Source organism: Oryx dammah, unplaced genomic scaffold (genome assembly GCF_014754425.2).
Source record: "Oryx dammah isolate SB20612 unplaced genomic scaffold, SCBI_Odam_1.1 HiC_scaffold_8, whole genome shotgun sequence".
Lineage (NCBI taxonomy): Eukaryota > Metazoa > Chordata > Mammalia > Artiodactyla > Bovidae > Oryx > Oryx dammah.
Window position 1 is genome coordinate 32734615 of NW_024070192.1, and position 17628 is coordinate 32752242.

General features: G+C 42.4%; 1 protein-coding gene across 1 annotated transcript in view; it reads left to right on the top strand.

Moving 5' to 3' along the window:
- Positions 1–17628, top strand: part of LOC120866638 (myosin-1-like) — a 52968-nt gene that overhangs the window by 31382 nt on the left and 3958 nt on the right. The window contains exons 6-34 of the mRNA XM_040244436.1: positions 1146–1173; positions 1936–2050; positions 2137–2229; positions 2355–2418; positions 3065–3163; positions 3256–3359; positions 3512–3650; positions 3842–3960; positions 4051–4200; positions 5288–5458; positions 6238–6547; positions 6640–6710; positions 7779–7866; positions 7949–8066; positions 8364–8487; positions 8576–8712; positions 8808–9063; positions 10876–11118; positions 11211–11387; positions 11466–11611; positions 11858–11948; positions 12036–12425; positions 13025–13151; positions 14929–15047; positions 15211–15407; positions 16131–16314; positions 16592–16757; positions 16845–16969; positions 17369–17626. Of these exons, the coding sequence (XP_040100370.1) occupies positions 1146–1173; positions 1936–2050; positions 2137–2229; positions 2355–2418; positions 3065–3163; positions 3256–3359; positions 3512–3650; positions 3842–3960; positions 4051–4200; positions 5288–5458; positions 6238–6547; positions 6640–6710; positions 7779–7866; positions 7949–8066; positions 8364–8487; positions 8576–8712; positions 8808–9063; positions 10876–11118; positions 11211–11387; positions 11466–11611; positions 11858–11948; positions 12036–12425; positions 13025–13151; positions 14929–15047; positions 15211–15407; positions 16131–16314; positions 16592–16757; positions 16845–16969; positions 17369–17626 (4409 nt within the window). The remainder of the gene's footprint in view (positions 1–1145; positions 1174–1935; positions 2051–2136; positions 2230–2354; positions 2419–3064; positions 3164–3255; positions 3360–3511; positions 3651–3841; positions 3961–4050; positions 4201–5287; positions 5459–6237; positions 6548–6639; positions 6711–7778; positions 7867–7948; positions 8067–8363; positions 8488–8575; positions 8713–8807; positions 9064–10875; positions 11119–11210; positions 11388–11465; positions 11612–11857; positions 11949–12035; positions 12426–13024; positions 13152–14928; positions 15048–15210; positions 15408–16130; positions 16315–16591; positions 16758–16844; positions 16970–17368; positions 17627–17628) is intronic.

The window sequence follows — 17628 nt, forward strand, 5'->3', positions numbered from 1 at the left end:
CATCTTCTCCATCTCTGACAACGCCTATCAGTTCATGCTGACTGGTACGAGCCTTGACTGTTTTTCATACAAATTATTTCACCATCTATAATCACAAAATGGGGAAGCTAAAACATAAAAAGACCTGTAGAAATAACCAAATCCAAATCCAAGCCCCCTAGTTGCACACCAAAAGTGAGGAAAGAACAGGCATGCACACACTGTCAAGTGTGGGAAAAAACCTCGGTTCTCCTGATTCCACCTCCACAACTTTACCAGACCACACTGCTGCTCCAACCCAATTACGTTTAATTTGTTTACAGTCTCCTTGCTGAGAAACACATGATTCATTTTATATATTCAAGTAACAAAAAAGGTTAAGTTAGAGCTGAATAGTATTATCTGAACAGAAATGAAAAATATATGTTCAATCATTTTAGTACCCAAGTTTCTTGTTGATTTTGAATTAGATGGTTTAAGAAATGTTGTTATGTCTTTAAAGTTATCAGAACCCATTTCAGAGATAGCAGCCTCTCTCTGAATGAAATGGTATTGGGGGACTACAGCATTCAAATGGAAGCTGTTACTGGCCCCTCTCCAGAGGACTTTATTCTGATTAAGCCATCCTCTCTGATCTGTCTTTGACCCAATGGCCTACTCTGGGAAGCCTGATCAGAGTTAGCGTTGCAGTCTGGGATCTTGAGACAGATAGATGTGTGTATGCGTGTTTGTGTGTCTGTGTGAGATTGATCTATTTGGAAACTAAATCTCAATCTTGACCTGATTAACACTAATTGGAACTATGACATACAGTCCGAACCCTTAGTGTACTGTGCCTTTCTCAGTTACATGCATTTGTCCATGAAGAGCAGGCCATTGGAGCCTAGAGATAACAACTAACAACTGTGCCTCTGGAAAGAACTGCTCTTTCCTTTAAACCAGGACACACTATCTGCGGAATTCAAGGAGTTTAAAATGTGACAACATTTTAACTTTTCTCTTCTCCAGCTTGAGAGTTATAACAACGTCACATGTACCTTTATAATAATATACTGAAAAATTCTCCTGAATATGACACTTACACTCAATGCCCTCAGTGTTCCCCTGTAGGAAGTTCTGTGTAAGTAACTGGTAGATAAGCTGATTGTCCACTGTTTTTCTTCTAGATCGGGAGAATCAGTCTATCTTGATCACGTATGTATTATTATTCTGACACTTCAATTTTATTTTCACTGGGAAAATGACTAATCAAAGGAATAAATTAGTTCATGTCCCCGTATTAAACCAATGGCAAATCAGCCAGGAACTAAATATTGTTATTATTATAGGGTTCGGATTGCATGCAAATGTAAAATAGCAATGTCCCAAATTATATCATTTGCTAGACCAACCTTAAAAGTCCCAGAGCTTTCCAGGGATTAGATGTAAAGCACTATGTCCACACATGGCCAGAACCCAGTACTGGACAGCGAGCATATACACCTTCTAAAAGCTGGACACTTTGTGAATATTACCAGTGGTTCATTTTCAAGGCTTACTGGAGGAATGTCTAGTCCTTCAAAGACCTAACTTGGGAGTATCTTTAGTCTAAGGAAGCAAAAGAACGCATGCATTGCTTCAGAGAGTTTTTACTAATCATTTCATTTACTACATAATGGTTGAGTAGTTGCTTTTTGGACTCCTCAAGCCCTGGCCTCAGCACATAGAAGAGAGTCTGACACATTTTAAGCACTCAAGAAACAAGTGCTGCATGATTAATGATTGAATGTCTCAGCTTTTCATCAATGCAAAGCAACAGAAATAATACGAGCTACACACGGGCTGAAGAGAAAAACCTAGGGGCTCTGACAAAGACATATAAAGACAGGCACATTGGATAGTCGAGGGTGATAAAGGAAGCAGTTTCACTTGTCATAGAGCTTAAATTCTCACATATATTTGATAACTGTTTGACAGCGGAGAATCCGGGGCAGGAAAGACTGTGAACACGAAACGTGTCATCCAGTACTTTGCAACAATTGCAGTCACTGGGGAGAAGAAGAAGGAGGAACCAACTTCAGGCAAAATGCAGGTGGGTCAGGTTGCCAGGTCAGCGTGTGGGTTGTCAGGTAAGAAACTCCCAAGCCCCAGATGTGAGCACTGCTCTTGCCTTGGCAGGGGACTCTGGAGGATCAGATCATCAGTGCCAACCCCCTGCTGGAGGCCTTTGGCAACGCCAAGACCGTGAGGAATGACAACTCCTCTCGCTTTGTAAGTTTCTGGTCACAGAAGGGTGTTCTTTTAGATGCCAGAGAGGGCTGTCTGTGTTATTATTTCAATCTCTTTTACTGTGTGCTTCCAGTTTTATATATAACATCGTCTTTTTCACTTGCAAGGGTAAATTCATCAGGATCCACTTCGGTACCACAGGGAAGCTGGCTTCTGCTGATATTGAAACATGTGAGTAACACGACCTCCTAAACAGGATCCAGAGTGACAGTGATGGATTGGAGGAACATCTTACAGCTCATACTGGGACTGGAGCCTGTGCAACACCACTCACTGCCAAACACGCCCCTGGGAAATGCTAGTCTAACTAGAGCCAGAGGTGTGCTTCACCCACTTCAGTCAGGGGCTGCAGAATCTGCCAGGAGTTGCTGGGCTTGTCAGAAGAATTCCAGCCTCACAAGACATTTCAAATTTTTCTAAGAAAAGACTAAGCTTAGGGGTGCATTAGTTGGGTTTAGTGTGAGATTTCTTCCTTAGTGTGAGCTTGATAAATCTTGCTCTTAGTAATAACCCCTCTGTTATAAAGTGAGCAGAGACCCTGAGGAGGAACATGTTATCATGAATCAATTATACCCAAAATGTCAAGGAACTTCTGCATGAGAGGTGAATATGTCTTGAGCCAGGGAACATGAGTTTCCTTCAAGAGGTGGTAAGAGTAACCACAGTGGTAGAGACAAAATCACTGGTACCTCATGGGACCATTCAGCTGATATCACAAGGGGCCAGTGAAATTTTTAGTTCATGACCCCATGATCCAAAGTCACTCCAAGAACTTTATCAGTTTTCCCTCTAATCCCATGTCCACTTGCCATTGCAGATCTTCTGGAGAAGTCTAGAGTCACTTTCCAGCTGAAGGCAGAAAGAAGCTACCATATTTTTTATCAGATCATGTCTAACAAGAAGCCAGAGCTAATTGGTACGCAAGAGCTTAAATGCATTAAGTTAAAAGCTAACATCTTTATTAGTTCCTCTAATGCAAAACATACACCCTAAATTCTATGTACCCAGAAATGCTCCTAATCACCACCAACCCATATGACTACGCCTTTGTGAGTCAAGGGGAGATCACAGTCCCTAGCATCGATGACCAAGAAGAGTTGATGGCCACAGACGTAAGTTTCACATGCAGTTTTTAAAAAGAGTTGTTATATATGGGAATGAGAGTGACAACCCTGCTGTAGGTGTGATTCAGGACACCGTACAAAGTCTCCTAAATAAGTTAGTGTCTTATGTCCCAATTCTATCCTCTCACCTCTCCTGGCAGAGTGCCATTGAAATCCTGGGCTTCACTTCTGATGAAAGAGTGTCCATCTACAAGCTCACAGGGGCAGTAATGCATTATGGGAACCTGAAATTCAAGCAAAAGCAGCGTGAGGAGCAAGCAGAACCAGATGGCACTGAAGGTACCAATGAACCCCCAACTGTGTTGAATGAGAGAATATAGGCAACTCCAAACTCATGTCTCCTTTACACCTGAGCATCTGATGGACACACAAATCAAACCCCATGTAGCAGTGATTCCCTCCTTACTCTGCCCCTAGGTGTTTTGCGGCCACAGTAGGCCATGCTGGATGTCTGAATTGTGTCTCTGCAGTTGCTGACAAGGCTGCCTACCTCCAGGGTCTGAACTCTGCGGACCTGCTCAAAGCCCTCTGCTACCCCAGGGTCAAGGTCGGCAATGAGTTTGTCACCAAAGGCCAGACTGTAGAGCAGGTAAGTGCACAGCCTCTGTGAATCACATCCTTCCCAGGTCTTCACACCATGCCTTTTTTAATGGCAATGATCATTACTTTGTCCATGAAGGTATATAATGCAGTGGGTGCTCTTGCCAAAGCCGTCTATGATAAGATGTTCCTTTGGATGGTCACCCGCATCAACCAGCAGCTGGACACCAAGCAACCCAGGCAGTACTTCATCGGGGTCTTGGACATCGCTGGCTTTGAGATCTTTGATGTAAGTAAGCAGAACTTAGCAGGAGGAAAACTTACAAATCTTTCTGCCACAGTAAATGTTTAAAAAGATCCATGAAAATAGCTACACTACAAACTGAACTGACACATGAAAGGTGATCAAAAGTCCATGAAAGGACATCAGCTTTGGGATGAGAGAGATCTGGGCTCAAACTGCACCTCTGTGAACTTAGATAATGAAAATGGTATTGACCCCAAACAGGGTAAATTCACCTAGGACCTATATAGAAAGCTCCAGATAACACACTTATTTCTGTAAATCTTTTGCCATTGTAAGATTTGTGGATTTAAAGACCTAAGCACTGTCCCCCAGCACATAGTTTAGCATTTAGTAAATGATAAAGAAGGTGATGAGGGTGACAATGGCCATGGGGAATATAATGACAAATTCAAAGCACAATTCTGAGATTCCTACCTGCCCTCCCTGGCCAGGAGCAGGGATGGAAATGGCATGGTAAAGAAACTCAAATTCATCTGCCTGAGACAGAATACATCCCATACAGTTTACCCAAGTCTTCTCCCCAACAGCAGTGTCTCAGGTATGTCTGATCCAGAGGTCTCATTTCCACACCTTTCTCTATGAGTGCATTCATGGACACTGGATGAGATTTTCTGGGTTTAGGAATGAAAGCATTTCCAGAAATCCTCAACCCAACATGGGAAGAAAGGAATAATCTGGTACCAAGCAATAATATGAAGAGTAATCCACAAGCCTTCAAATAAGCGTGCTAAGGACAGTGCAAACCTGCAACTTCTTTCCCATTTCCCTCTTACCCCATCCCCTGGAAATCTGCTTTCTGCCTGTATGGATGTGCCTATTTTGGACATTTCATGTAAATGACATCATACACTACTTGGAGCTTTGAACCTGGCTTCCTTCGCTCAGCCTAGTATTTGCAAGGTTCACCCGTGTCTTAGAACCTCTTTGGCTTCTGCGTATGGGGACATCGCTCTGAGTCAGGTGGTGTTTTCATGCAGGGAGCAGTTAGGCTAACTATGGAAGAAGAGTCCTTTCAAAGAGAAGCTGCTATCACAAGAAGAATGTTCATTTCTTTTTCCTACTTGTTTAGTTCAACAGCTTTGAGCAGCTGTGCATCAACTTCACCAACGAGAAACTGCAACAGTTTTTCAACCACCACATGTTCGTGCTGGAGCAGGAGGAGTACAAGAAGGAAGGCATCGAGTGGGAGTTCATCGACTTCGGGATGGACCTGGCCGCCTGCATCGAGCTCATCGAGAAGGTTCGCCTTCCTGTCTCAGACCACAGGTCACACTGCTGACCCGTATTTAGAGGAAAATCACAAATCTCACTGCACACTCGGGTAAAAGGTTTCTATTGGTAACTAAGATCAGGGAAGGTCCTTTGGCCAACTCTGAGGTAGATGATCTGGTAAAAGGAGACTGAGTCTTTCCTAGAGTCCAGAACTCTACCCTTCCTCATAGTCTGATGACAAGTCTGATTCTTAAACCATCTTTCCTTATTAAAGAGATCCGAGGAGACCATGATTCACTTATTTCTTTGTCAGTTTTGGAGTCATTCCTGCTGGCATTTGAAGGCAGAGTTCCTAGTACTTCAAAGCAGGGGCTCTCAGTTGTGCCAAAGACCCCACAAGTACTGAGTAAACCTGCACATTCCCCTAAGCTCGCTCCTAGAAATCTTTTGGGGAAAGGGTCGGATAGGGTCTCAGAATCTGCATTATTACCAGGTGTTTCTGACACAACCCACTTGCAAGTCACACTTGGAGAAACATTGCTCCAAGGCTTTGGGGCAAAGACACAAACTCCACCGGAGGTCCTTCCTTGTTCATCTTACTCTCCATCATATGCCAGAGCCCAGCACACACCTGGGTATTGATAGGCACCCAATTAATACTTGCCATTTAACAACTTCTGACCAAAGAAATCAGTTTTCACTAACTGTAAAGAATGATACAATGTATTTACTCAAGTAGGATCAGAATGCTACCCATTATTTCTGCAGGCAGACAATTCAAGTGGCATGTTTCTTTTCTTCTCTCAGCCTATGGGCATCTTCTCCATCCTGGAAGAGGAGTGCATGTTCCCCAAGGCCACGGACATGTCCTTCAAGAACAAGCTTTATGAACAGCATCTTGGAAAGTCCAACAACTTCCAGAAACCCAAACCTGCCAAGGGCAAGGCTGAGGCTCACTTCTCCCTCATTCACTATGCGGGAACAGTGGACTACAACATTACTGGCTGGCTGGACAAGAACAAGGACCCCCTGAATGAGACGGTGGTCGGGCTGTACCAGAAGTCTTCAGTGAAGACTCTGGCTTTCCTGTTCTCTGGCGCAGCATCTGCTGAAGCAGGTAATTACCAACAGAATTCATGCTTATTGAAGGTATAAAATGAGACAAAGGAAGCCTGTACTATGAGTGCCTGTGGTTTCTCTTCCCCTCAGAGGGCGGCGGTGCAAAGAAAGGTGGCAAGAAGAAGGGTTCTTCTTTCCAGACCGTGTCTGCTCTTTTCAGGGTATGGACTCCATTTTCTCTCTCTAATTAGATTCAGGAAATTAAATCTGAATTTACTGTGTGGGGAAGGGAAAGTAGTTCTGCAAGTATTCTAGAACTGAATGTAACTCAAGGAGCCCGAGCAGCAGAGGTAGTGGCGCTGAGTCTCTCAGGAAGGTTTGGGGCAACTTGGAAGAGACAGTCAGCAGATAGGAAACACAGGTGCCAGAAGGTTGGACTCAGTATAAGATGGTAACATTCAATATTGGGGCTGGGAAATATAGTCATTCGACACACAAAAGGCTCTTCTTGGAAAAGCAAATCAAGAGATTTTCTTGAGTTTCTGGGGGCATCTAACTGAGGTAGAGGCTTAGGTGCATCTTGGCACAGACCTAAAATGAGTGGATTTTGAAAGGTGAGGGTAGAAAAATAGTGGTAGGATTTGGAGGCTGTTCTAAAAGAAGAAAATAAGAAATCAGAAAAGGTGTGCTAAGAAACACCTCTTAAGGAAAATGTATTTATCTTTTCAGAATTCTATCTATAATAACTGAAGTTCCAGTTATTCTGAAAACTCAGGATTTCCATAGGGTGAATGATCTCTCACACTTGGTAATATGGCTGTCCATTTTCTGCCAATTCCCAGAAGCAGGCATTATAAGACCCTTTTCTATGAAACCAGCAGGAGGGCAAAGCTATGTAATTATAAAGAATAAACTTGTGCTAGAGAAGCAGATACAATTGAAAAGCTGGGAAAAGAAAGAAAAGGGTGAGTTGGAAGAAGACTCTGAATTTGTAAATCAGACTCCATATCTCGGTAAAACATAATGGGTGGAGTATTTCCATATGTTAATATGCCATAAATTTACAACATAGACTAGGAAATTCAACAGGAATGAACAACCACTTCAAAAGCAAGTTTATAATGCACAAAGATAGGGAAAATAGAGCTATTTTCAGAGGCAACCCTTGGCAAATTCAATCTAGATACTATTCACTGGAATTAAATGTCATGGATGGTGACAATTATGTCTATAAATATGAATGTATGAAAATGCAGCATTTTAAACAAGATATGCATATGGGTCCACAGGAGAATCTGAATAAGCTGATGACCAACCTGAGGAGCACTCACCCCCACTTTGTACGCTGTATCATCCCCAATGAAACTAAAACTCCTGGTAAGGCACATCTGATACCCAGACAAGCTCCAGCGTGACTTCTCAGGAGATTATTCTATGGAAAACATATCTTTTTTTTTAGGGGCCATGGAGCACGAGCTGGTCCTGCACCAGCTAAGGTGTAACGGGGTGCTGGAGGGCATCCGCATCTGCAGGAAGGGCTTCCCCAGCAGGATCCTATACGCGGACTTCAAACAGAGGTCAGCCTTTCTCACTGTGAATTATTTCACAAGGTTCTTGTTATTAATTTTTCAATGAAATAAGCCTATCCTTTATAACTTCTATTAAAACTGGAAAAAGCAACAAATTTAACAAATTCCATATTGATATACCAAAAGTTTGACACCCTTTGAATATACAAAGAATAGATAAAGAGGTAGATATGATTACTTGGTTATGTGTTAGACTACCCAACCTTTCAACTGTTTCTATAGTAAGGCAGAAAGAGTTCTTGTTGGTGACAACAGCTATATCACTTATTTGTTTGGCTCAAACAGATACAAGGTATTAAATGCAAGTGCAATCCCTGAAGGACAATTCATCGACAGCAAGAAGGCTTCTGAGAAGCTCCTTGGGTCCATTGACGTTGATCACACCCAGTATAAATTTGGTCACACCAAGGTAATAGTCTCTAAGGCCCACCTGGCACTATGTCTGCCCCTTTGGAGTCTGTGTAAAGTTTCTGATCTGCAACTCTGGCCATACACAGGTCTTTTTCAAAGCTGGTCTTCTGGGGCTCCTAGAAGAGATGCGAGATGAAAAGCTGGCCGAGCTGATTACCCGAACCCAGGCCAGGTGCAGAGGGTTCTTGGCAAGAGTGGAGTACCAGAGGATGGTGGAGAGGAGGTACTATATGGGAAACTTTCTAACCCCATCAGCCTATGCCCTGTAATTCTGTTTCCTGTTATACTTGACTTTGAACATTTCTGCTCCTATCACAGAGAGTCCATCTTCTGCATCCAGTACAATGTCCGTGCTTTCATGAACGTCAAGCACTGGCCTTGGATGAAGCTGTATTTCAAGATCAAGCCCCTTCTCAAGAGTGCAGAGACAGAGAAGGAGATGGCCAACATGAAGGAAGAATTTGAGAAGACCAAAGAAGAGCTGGCTAAGTCAGAAGCAAAAAGGAAAGAACTTGAAGAGAAAATGGTGACTCTGACACAAGAGAAAAATGACCTACAGCTCCAGGTTCAGTCTGTGAGTATCAGAAGCCATTGTCTACTATCTGATGCTAAAATTCCAATTCAGCAGCTACAAGGGGAGAGTCTAGATGGCACTTTATTGAGGGACTGATCACCAGTCTTTCCTAATTCCCATCCTCAAAGTGTTCCATAAAATTTCATATGCGGTATTATGAATAGCTCTGTCGGAGGATTCTGTGCCGTTGAGAAGAGAATAATAAAAGTGATTTTCCTTTGCCCCTGGTGTTTTTCCTAGCAGAATATGGGCAGGAAATAAAGTGATCTTTGCTCCCTAAGATTCCCCCCATTGAAAAATGCAAATAAGAACAGTGAAGAAAGAACAATATAGACAGTGAAGAGGGTGGAGACTTTATGATGAAAATGTACCAACTGGAAACCAATATTGTGAATTTTTAAATCTATGGCCCCCTGGGAACTTCCCTCTCAACTATCTCTTTAGGAATCCTCCAGTACCTGAAAAAATATCATTGCCAAGATAATGGCAGCACTTTCTATAAATAGTGTCAATTATGCAAAGCATGAGTTGATGCTCTTGTTCTGATGTCCTAAGAAATCTCCAGAGGCTTGGGAAGAGATATTTGATGAACACTACTGTCTATCCCATTTCTGTGACTCAAATGACAAGAAAATTTCAGCTGCCACCAATGAAATCAACAACAGAAATATTAAAAGTTACTGTCTAGTTCTCTGAGTTCAGAAGGGAATCTACACTGCTTCTAGGGAGCGCACATGTTTTAGACACATAACTAGAAAAAAATGAAAGTGAATTATAAATACCTGGGTTGGCACCGTGACTTCCCTTGTGGTTTATGGAGTCCAAGGTTTTTCAAACTGGGGACAGATTTATCATACCTTCAAAAATCAATTAATTCCTCTCAGTATAATATGCTCCAACCATTTCTTTTTCTTTTTTTTTTTTCATTTACTAAACCTTTCTGGAAAACAATACTAAATAAAGACAGCTAACTGAAATTATGGGAATCAGGTTTGGGCTTCCCTGGTGGCTCAGATGGTAAAGAATCTGACTGCAAACACCGGGAGTTATCATGTAGGGGAGTGAAAAAACTTCATTGACCCTCTTAGGGTTCCTTGGCTAGGTCTGAAAATTAGACTGACAAAGATCAATTGATAGGAGAAAAACATACAAACTTTAACTTTTATGTATATATGTAAGCCTTCATAAGAGAATGAAGACCCAAAGAAGTGACCAGAGCATGGAGCTTTTATACCTTTGAGATAAAGAAATGATAAATACGTGAAGAACTGACAAGACAAAGGGGCCTGGACTGGGGTAGTAAGTGATGAAGAAACAGAAAGATAAGAGTTAGTTTAACAAGATTTGTTTATACAGCCTTCTCAGCCCTAAATTCCCCATCTCTTGTAAGAAGAATACCTTCTTTCCTCCCAGTACAGAGGGAACCTTCCACGTAGAAGGTTAATGACTTGTTTCAGGGAAAGGGGGCAAGAGGAATAGTTCAGAGCGGTCTTCCTGTTTCTGCTCTTTTCTCAAACTCCTTTAGCTTAAGATATTCACTGTGCCAAGGTACCATATTTTGGGACAGTGTATCCTGAAACTCATCATTAATAAGTTTATTTTATTATAATTTCACCAGGAATTGTAACTTAAATTCCTTTTTAAAAATCTCCAGTGCCTTAAATACCCAATAAATATTTCCTAAATGATGGAAAACTAATAAAAATTAACCTAAAGCTTTAAAGTACAATTTACTTATTTGGTTTCAATTCTTAATAAAATCTGAAAAGGTCCACAGAACATGACCTAAAAGTGTCTACCATCCCTTCTCAGGAAGCCGATGCCTTGGCTGATGCAGAGGAAAGATGTGACCAGCTGATTAAAACCAAAATCCATCTGGAGGCTAAGATCAAGGAGGTGACTGAGAGAGCCGAGGATGAGGAAGAGATCAATGCTGAGCTGACGGCCAAGAAGAGGAAACTGGAGGACGAATGTTCAGAACTGAAGAAAGACATAGATGACCTTGAGCTGACCCTGGCCAAGGTTGAGAAGGAGAAACACGCCACAGAGAACAAGGTATGAAATATACTTCTATACAGCAAATAGAGACTCTGCCATCTAATTAGGCTGCTTTACAGCAGAGATCATCTCTTTCTTAACCTTTCTAGGTGAAAAACCTCACAGAAGAGATGGCAGGTCTGGATGAAACCATCGCCAAGCTGACCAAGGAGAAGAAGGCCCTCCAGGAGGCCCATCAGCAGACTCTGGATGACCTGCAGGCAGAAGAGGACAAAGTCAACACTCTGACCAAAGCTAAGACCAAGCTAGAGCAGCAAGTGGATGACGTAAGTCTAGGACCATCAAGGACATTTTCTTTGAAAGTAAGCTAAGCAATTCTTTGACTCAACATTATTTACATTCAGCTTGAGGGGTCCTTGGAGCAAGAAAAGAAACTTCGCATGGACCTAGAGAGAGCCAAGAGGAAACTGGAGGGTGATCTCAAGTTGGCCCAAGAATCCACAATGGATATAGAAAATGATAAGCAGCAACTGGATGAGAAACTCAAAAAGTGAGTATGAGAGAATACAATTGTAACCTGCTCATTGTCTGGATCTCAAAAATATTGCTTCACGGCATACAGAAAAAAAAAATAACATCTTTGACTTTTGATTTAATGAAAATGGTCCATTTCTGACTTGTAAAACACCCACTTAGCACTTCCTCATCACCAGCCATACAAAAATGTTCAGTTACACATAGAAAAGAAGACTGGCAAGAGGACACGGCCTGAGCTAACATGCTGCTCTCCTCACAGGAAGGAGTTTGAAATGAGCAATCTGCAAAGCAAGATTGAAGATGAACAGGCCCTCGGGATGCAGCTGCAGAAGAAGATCAAGGAGTTACAGGTAAGTCCATGGTTTCCGTCAGTCTCATCCATCATGACAAAATTACCAACTCAAAGGAGCTCACAATGAGCTTCTCCCCACGTCCAGGCCCGCATCGAGGAGCTGGAGGAGGAGATCGAGGCCGAGCGGGCCTCCCGCGCCAAAGCAGAGAAGCAGCGCTCAGACCTCTCCCGGGAACTGGAGGAGATCAGCGAGCGGCTGGAAGAAGCCGGCGGGGCCACTTCCGCCCAGATTGAGATGAACAAGAAGCGAGAGGCCGAGTTCCAGAAGATGCGCAGGGACCTGGAGGAGGCCACCCTGCAGCACGAGGCCACGGCGGCCGCTCTTCGCAAGAAGCACGCGGACAGTGTGGCCGAGCTGGGGGAGCAGATTGACAACCTGCAGAGGGTCAAGCAGAAGCTGGAGAAGGAGAAGAGCGAGATGAAGATGGAGATCGATGACCTGGCCAGCAACATGGAGACTGTCTCCAAAGCCAAGGTACAATCATGATTTAAGTCTTAAAAGAGATTTCTATGGGACAGGTGAGAGCAAGCCTTTCAGGAATCATTAGCAACTGGCAGGATGAGACTATGACAGGAGGCTAGTGGCAGGAAGGGCTAACCCCAGTGTGATGGGGCCGAGTGTTCCCTCTTACATGAGACTAGCTGTACCCCAAGACTGTGCATCCTGAAAACTCAAGTTCTTTCCAGTAAAAAATACAATTCAATGGTATATTTTGAAATTTTAAAAATACCTCTCCTTGAATAGGCTCTTTGTTTTCCCCTTAGGCACAAATACATAATATGTTTCTCAAAAAAATTTCATGAGCTGAATCACTGACTATCACTATTCTCATATCACAGATAAGCCAACTGAGTGAAGGTTTTGAGTCACAAGGCAATTTCATGGCAGTAGGTTTAGACTGTTACGTTTTGACTCTTTCCATCACAGTCTAAGGCCTCAGTTGGTTTTGTTTGTAAAGATAGCTTATTCTCAAAGGAAATGAGTACAGCAGCTCCTATGGAATCCTGGGATTACTGCAGATTTCTCTCATCCAAATACTTGAGATGATGCCAGCTACTACTTTTTGAATGCAGGGAAACCTCGAAAAGATGTGCCGCACTCTAGAGGATCAACTGAGTGAACTTAAGACAAAAGAGGATGAGCAGCAGCGGCTGATCAACGACCTAACAACTCAGAGAGCGCGCCTGCAGACGGAATCAGGTGGGCATTTACCAGTCCTGACTTTGAATGACCAGTTTACCTTGGATTCTCAACTGGCTGATAAACCCTGCACTGAGTTACTTGAGCTCATGGGAGGTGCTGCTAATATGAACACCTTAGCTACCACCGGCTTGGATATGTATTCACCAATGCAATGGACATGAACCTGGACAAACTTTGGGAGATCGTGAGGGATAGGGAGGCCTGGCATGCTGCAATCCACAGGGTCACAAAGAGTCAGACATGACTGAGCAACTGAACAACAACAGTATCTACTTTCACTTTTCAAAATGCTTCCACACATTAATTACTTTTTTACCCCCATTAGTCTGTGTAATGTTATCCCCATTTTAACGATGTCAGATTACATAGCAGAGAAATGACCTGTCCAAGAATGCTTACTCCAGTCTTTTCCCTGAAGTCTTGACAACTGCCAGTAACACCACAGTTAAGTAGGGAACTATTCAGGAGCACAATCTAACCAGGAGCATGCAAGTGAGATTCAAAGAGTGCTGATTATCCAAACTAGAGAGTCTCTGCATTTACTCCTCCCTGTACGTACCAACTTGTCCAACTTTCTACCAAAGTTCTGCCTCCCCAAGTAAGAGGTAACAGATGGAAATTGCTTTATGGGTCATTTGAACCAGTAAAGCAATGGGTAGATCAAACTGTTGGAGAACCACTTTTACTCTTTCATAGTCATTCAAATATTGTTCTTTCTAGAACAAAACTCAAGTAAGGCTTTTATTATTGTTATACAGGTGGTAAGTACATTTCACGAAAAGAAAAAATTATCTTCTCAAAGAATCAAAATGCCCCTTGTAGTTTCTTTTCCTCATTACATGTTTGCTCCTAGTAATCCAGTGGTATGAAAAAAATTGGAAGTTGTGATTCTTATTAAATGTTAAAGAGATAAGGCTTCCAGGTTATCTGTTCAAAAATGGTGCTGAAAGTGTTTTCCCTCTTTTTAACATAATACATTTGACCCTTGAACAACATGGGTTTGAAGAGTGTGGGTCCACTTATACATGAATTATTTTCAATAAAAATGTACTATAATACTAGACAATCCACAGTTGGTTGAGTCCATGGGTGTGGACAAAGAGGGCTGACTGTAAAGTCATATCTGGATTTCTAACTGCTCAAAGGGTTGAAATCCCTTGGATGTTCAAGAGTCAACTGTATAGTATATTTTCAAATTATGGTGCTTAAAGAATGGAAGACAAACTTAAATGACACTTAGTTTAGGAACTGATTTGTTATCCACAAACCAATTCATTCTTGGGGTGGAAGGACACTTGACTGTCTCGATATAAAAATTCTTCCAGGATTTTTCTTTGAACATCAGTTCAAAGAGTGCTGCTCAAAGTCTCCTATTTTCCACAGAATAAATTCTGTTTCAGTCAGGTTTCAGAGGAAGGTAAACTAGTACAACACCGTTGCCGTAGACAAAAAACACTGGAATGCTTTTTGTTAGTCTGATTTATATTTCTTTTCACATATTTCTTTATCCATTTCTACTGTGATCAAACAATTTTAAATATCTCCTGAAATCTTTTCTGTTGTTCAGAAGAGTGTAATCTGCCTTAAAGTCTTCCCTACTTCTGATTTTCACACAGATGTGCTCACCAGGGCTGAAGTAGAAATTCGTGGTTTGCTGTAATCCACACTCTGCATCATGTTTCAACCCCAGCTCCCTTTCCCCTGCTCCAGTTTGTAACTTGGGAGTTTTAATTTCCAAAGTAAGGTTGAGTTTTCTGGTTCTTGGTCTTTATAGGTGAATTCTCACGCCAGCTAGATGAAAAGGAGGCACTCGTTTCTCAGCTCTCAAGGGGCAAACAAGCATTCACACAACAGATTGAAGAACTGAAAAGGCAGCTGGAAGAGGAGATAAAGGTTAGCCCTACTTATTACTGTTGTTGTTTCTGTCATTATACTTGCTTTTAAGGTTGTTTTCTGCTTATTTCTACAGATTTTCTTCTGGTGGCCTACAGGAGCTTAGGGACTAAACATCACTTTAAAGATAATAAAATTAAGTCACCAATTGCTATGTTCTCAGGCCAAGAGTGCCCTGGCCCACGCCCTGCAGTCAGCCCGTCATGACTGTGACCTGCTGCGGGAACAGTATGAGGAGGAGCAGGAAGGCAAGGCCGAGCTGCAGAGGGCGATGTCCAAGGCCAACAGCGAGGTGGCCCAGTGGAGGACCAAGTACGAGACGGACGCCATCCAGCGCACGGAGGAGCTGGAGGAGGCCAAGTATGTTCTAGACTTACTTAAGATGGAAATAGAGATAACAATCAAAGTGCACCTGATATTAAGTACCATATGAACAAGTGTCCATTGCTCCCCAAACAAAAACTTAGGAATAGATCATACATGATATAAACTTAATCAAGTAAAACAAATACTCTAGGTTATCTGGGGAAAGAAATTAAGTTAGAGGGTAGAAGGAAGAAGGACATGGGCAACAGGAAGCTGAATGATTATTTTTTAAAAAGGAAATTTGTGATGTCATCATTCCTACACAGGTGTATATAGAGTAAGAGTCAATTATACTGTTCTGAGCTTCTCCTCCTTCTTAGCCACTAATGGAAAAATTGATCCAAAGTGATAGGTATGTAAGAGAAAAGAACATCTGGCTTTAAACCACAGGTCCTCCTTTTGAGATGTAAAAGTACAGCTACTTGTAGAGGGACAAAGAAATCTATTGTTAAAGACTAAAAAGTAGACATTAAATTCTGCAATAAGAAAGAAAACATTCTTATATAAAGATTTAAATGCAATTAAAAGTTCAAGACTGAACTTAACAGGGAGAATCTTATTCTACAGAAAGTTTAAGGAAGGGACCTGCTTATTCAAGAGAAAACTTAAGCAGAGATCTAGTCATTTATCCTGTGAATAATGTACAGCCAGACAGGAATGATGTTTTAGTGGATGCCTTAGAAGAGTACCTGTGTGAGCCTTTATTTCACATTTTAGGAAGAAGCTGGCCCAGCGTCTGCAGGATGCTGAGGAACACGTGGAAGCTGTGAACGCCAAATGCGCCTCCCTTGAGAAGACCAAGCAGCGGCTCCAGAATGAGGTTGAGGACCTCATGATTGACGTGGAGAGAACAAATGCTGCCTGCGCAGCCCTGGACAAAAAGCAAAGGAACTTCGACAAGGTAACTTCTGCACCAGTTTCTGCCTCAGCATTCACGTGTGACTGAGGACAGCTGGTCCCCTTCCATGTGCCTATTCAAACCATCCACGGGCGGTGCTCAGCAGCTCCTGCCATAAGTAGGTGGGGAGGAAGGGGAACTCCTATGGTTTCTACTCTCCTCATTCGTAATTATTTTTCAGTCCCCAACCATCTCAACTCTGTTTGAAAGGTGCCAGAAAAAATGGTTTCATCCCATCCAACTTTCTCCACCAATTTCCTGACCATTTCTTGCCCCTCAGATCCTATCAGAATGGAAACAGAAGTATGAAGAAACTCATGCTGAACTTGAAGCCTCCCAGAAGGAGTCTCGCTCCCTTAGCACAGAGCTGTTCAAGATCAAGAATGCCTATGAGGAGTCCTTAGACCAACTGGAAACCTTGAAGCGGGAAAATAAGAACTTGCAACGTGAGTACACCGCACCTTTTCTTCAACAAAGAATTTGAAAGAATGTTTTCCTCACTGAATGAATTTTTAAATTTTTTTCACCAACAGAGGAGATCTCTGACCTCACGGAGCAGATCGCAGAAGGAGGGAAACGCATCCATGAACTGGAGAAAGTAAAGAAGCAAGTGGAACAAGAGAAGTCTGAAATTCAGGCTGCTTTAGAGGAGGCAGAGGTACACATTTTACTGTACACTCTAAAACCATTTTGAGAGGAACTGAGATCGAATACATGCAAGAACAGGTGAATTGAGAGAAAAGAAAAATAATTTTTACTCTGTAATAATAAATATGAGGATGGAAAATTGACCATGCATACAACAAACATCACTGGACATCAGAAACTATGTGCTAGATACTGAGAAAACAAAGATGAGGTCAGGACCCTGAACTCAAGGGCATGAGCTAGCTGGGAAGATAGAATTACACAAAACCAACAACTCCACATTGCAGAAATTTCTGTAACAGTGGAATAAAGATGCATTATGGTAGCACAAAGGTAGGAGCTAATTCCTATCTCCAGAATACTAAACACTTTCACTCCCTGCTAACGTCACCCCCTTACTGTTGTTAAGGCATCTCTTGAACACGAAGAGGGAAAGATCCTGCGTATCCAGCTGGAGCTGAACCAGGTCAAGTCTGAAATTGACAGGAAAATTGCTGAAAAGGATGAGGAAATTGACCAGCTGAAGAGGAACCACGTTAGAGTCGTGGAGTCCATGCAGAGCACATTGGATGCTGAGATCAGGAGCAGGAATGATGCCATCAGGCTCAAGAAGAAGATGGAAGGAGACCTCAATGAAATGGAGATCCAGCTGAACCACGCCAACCGCAT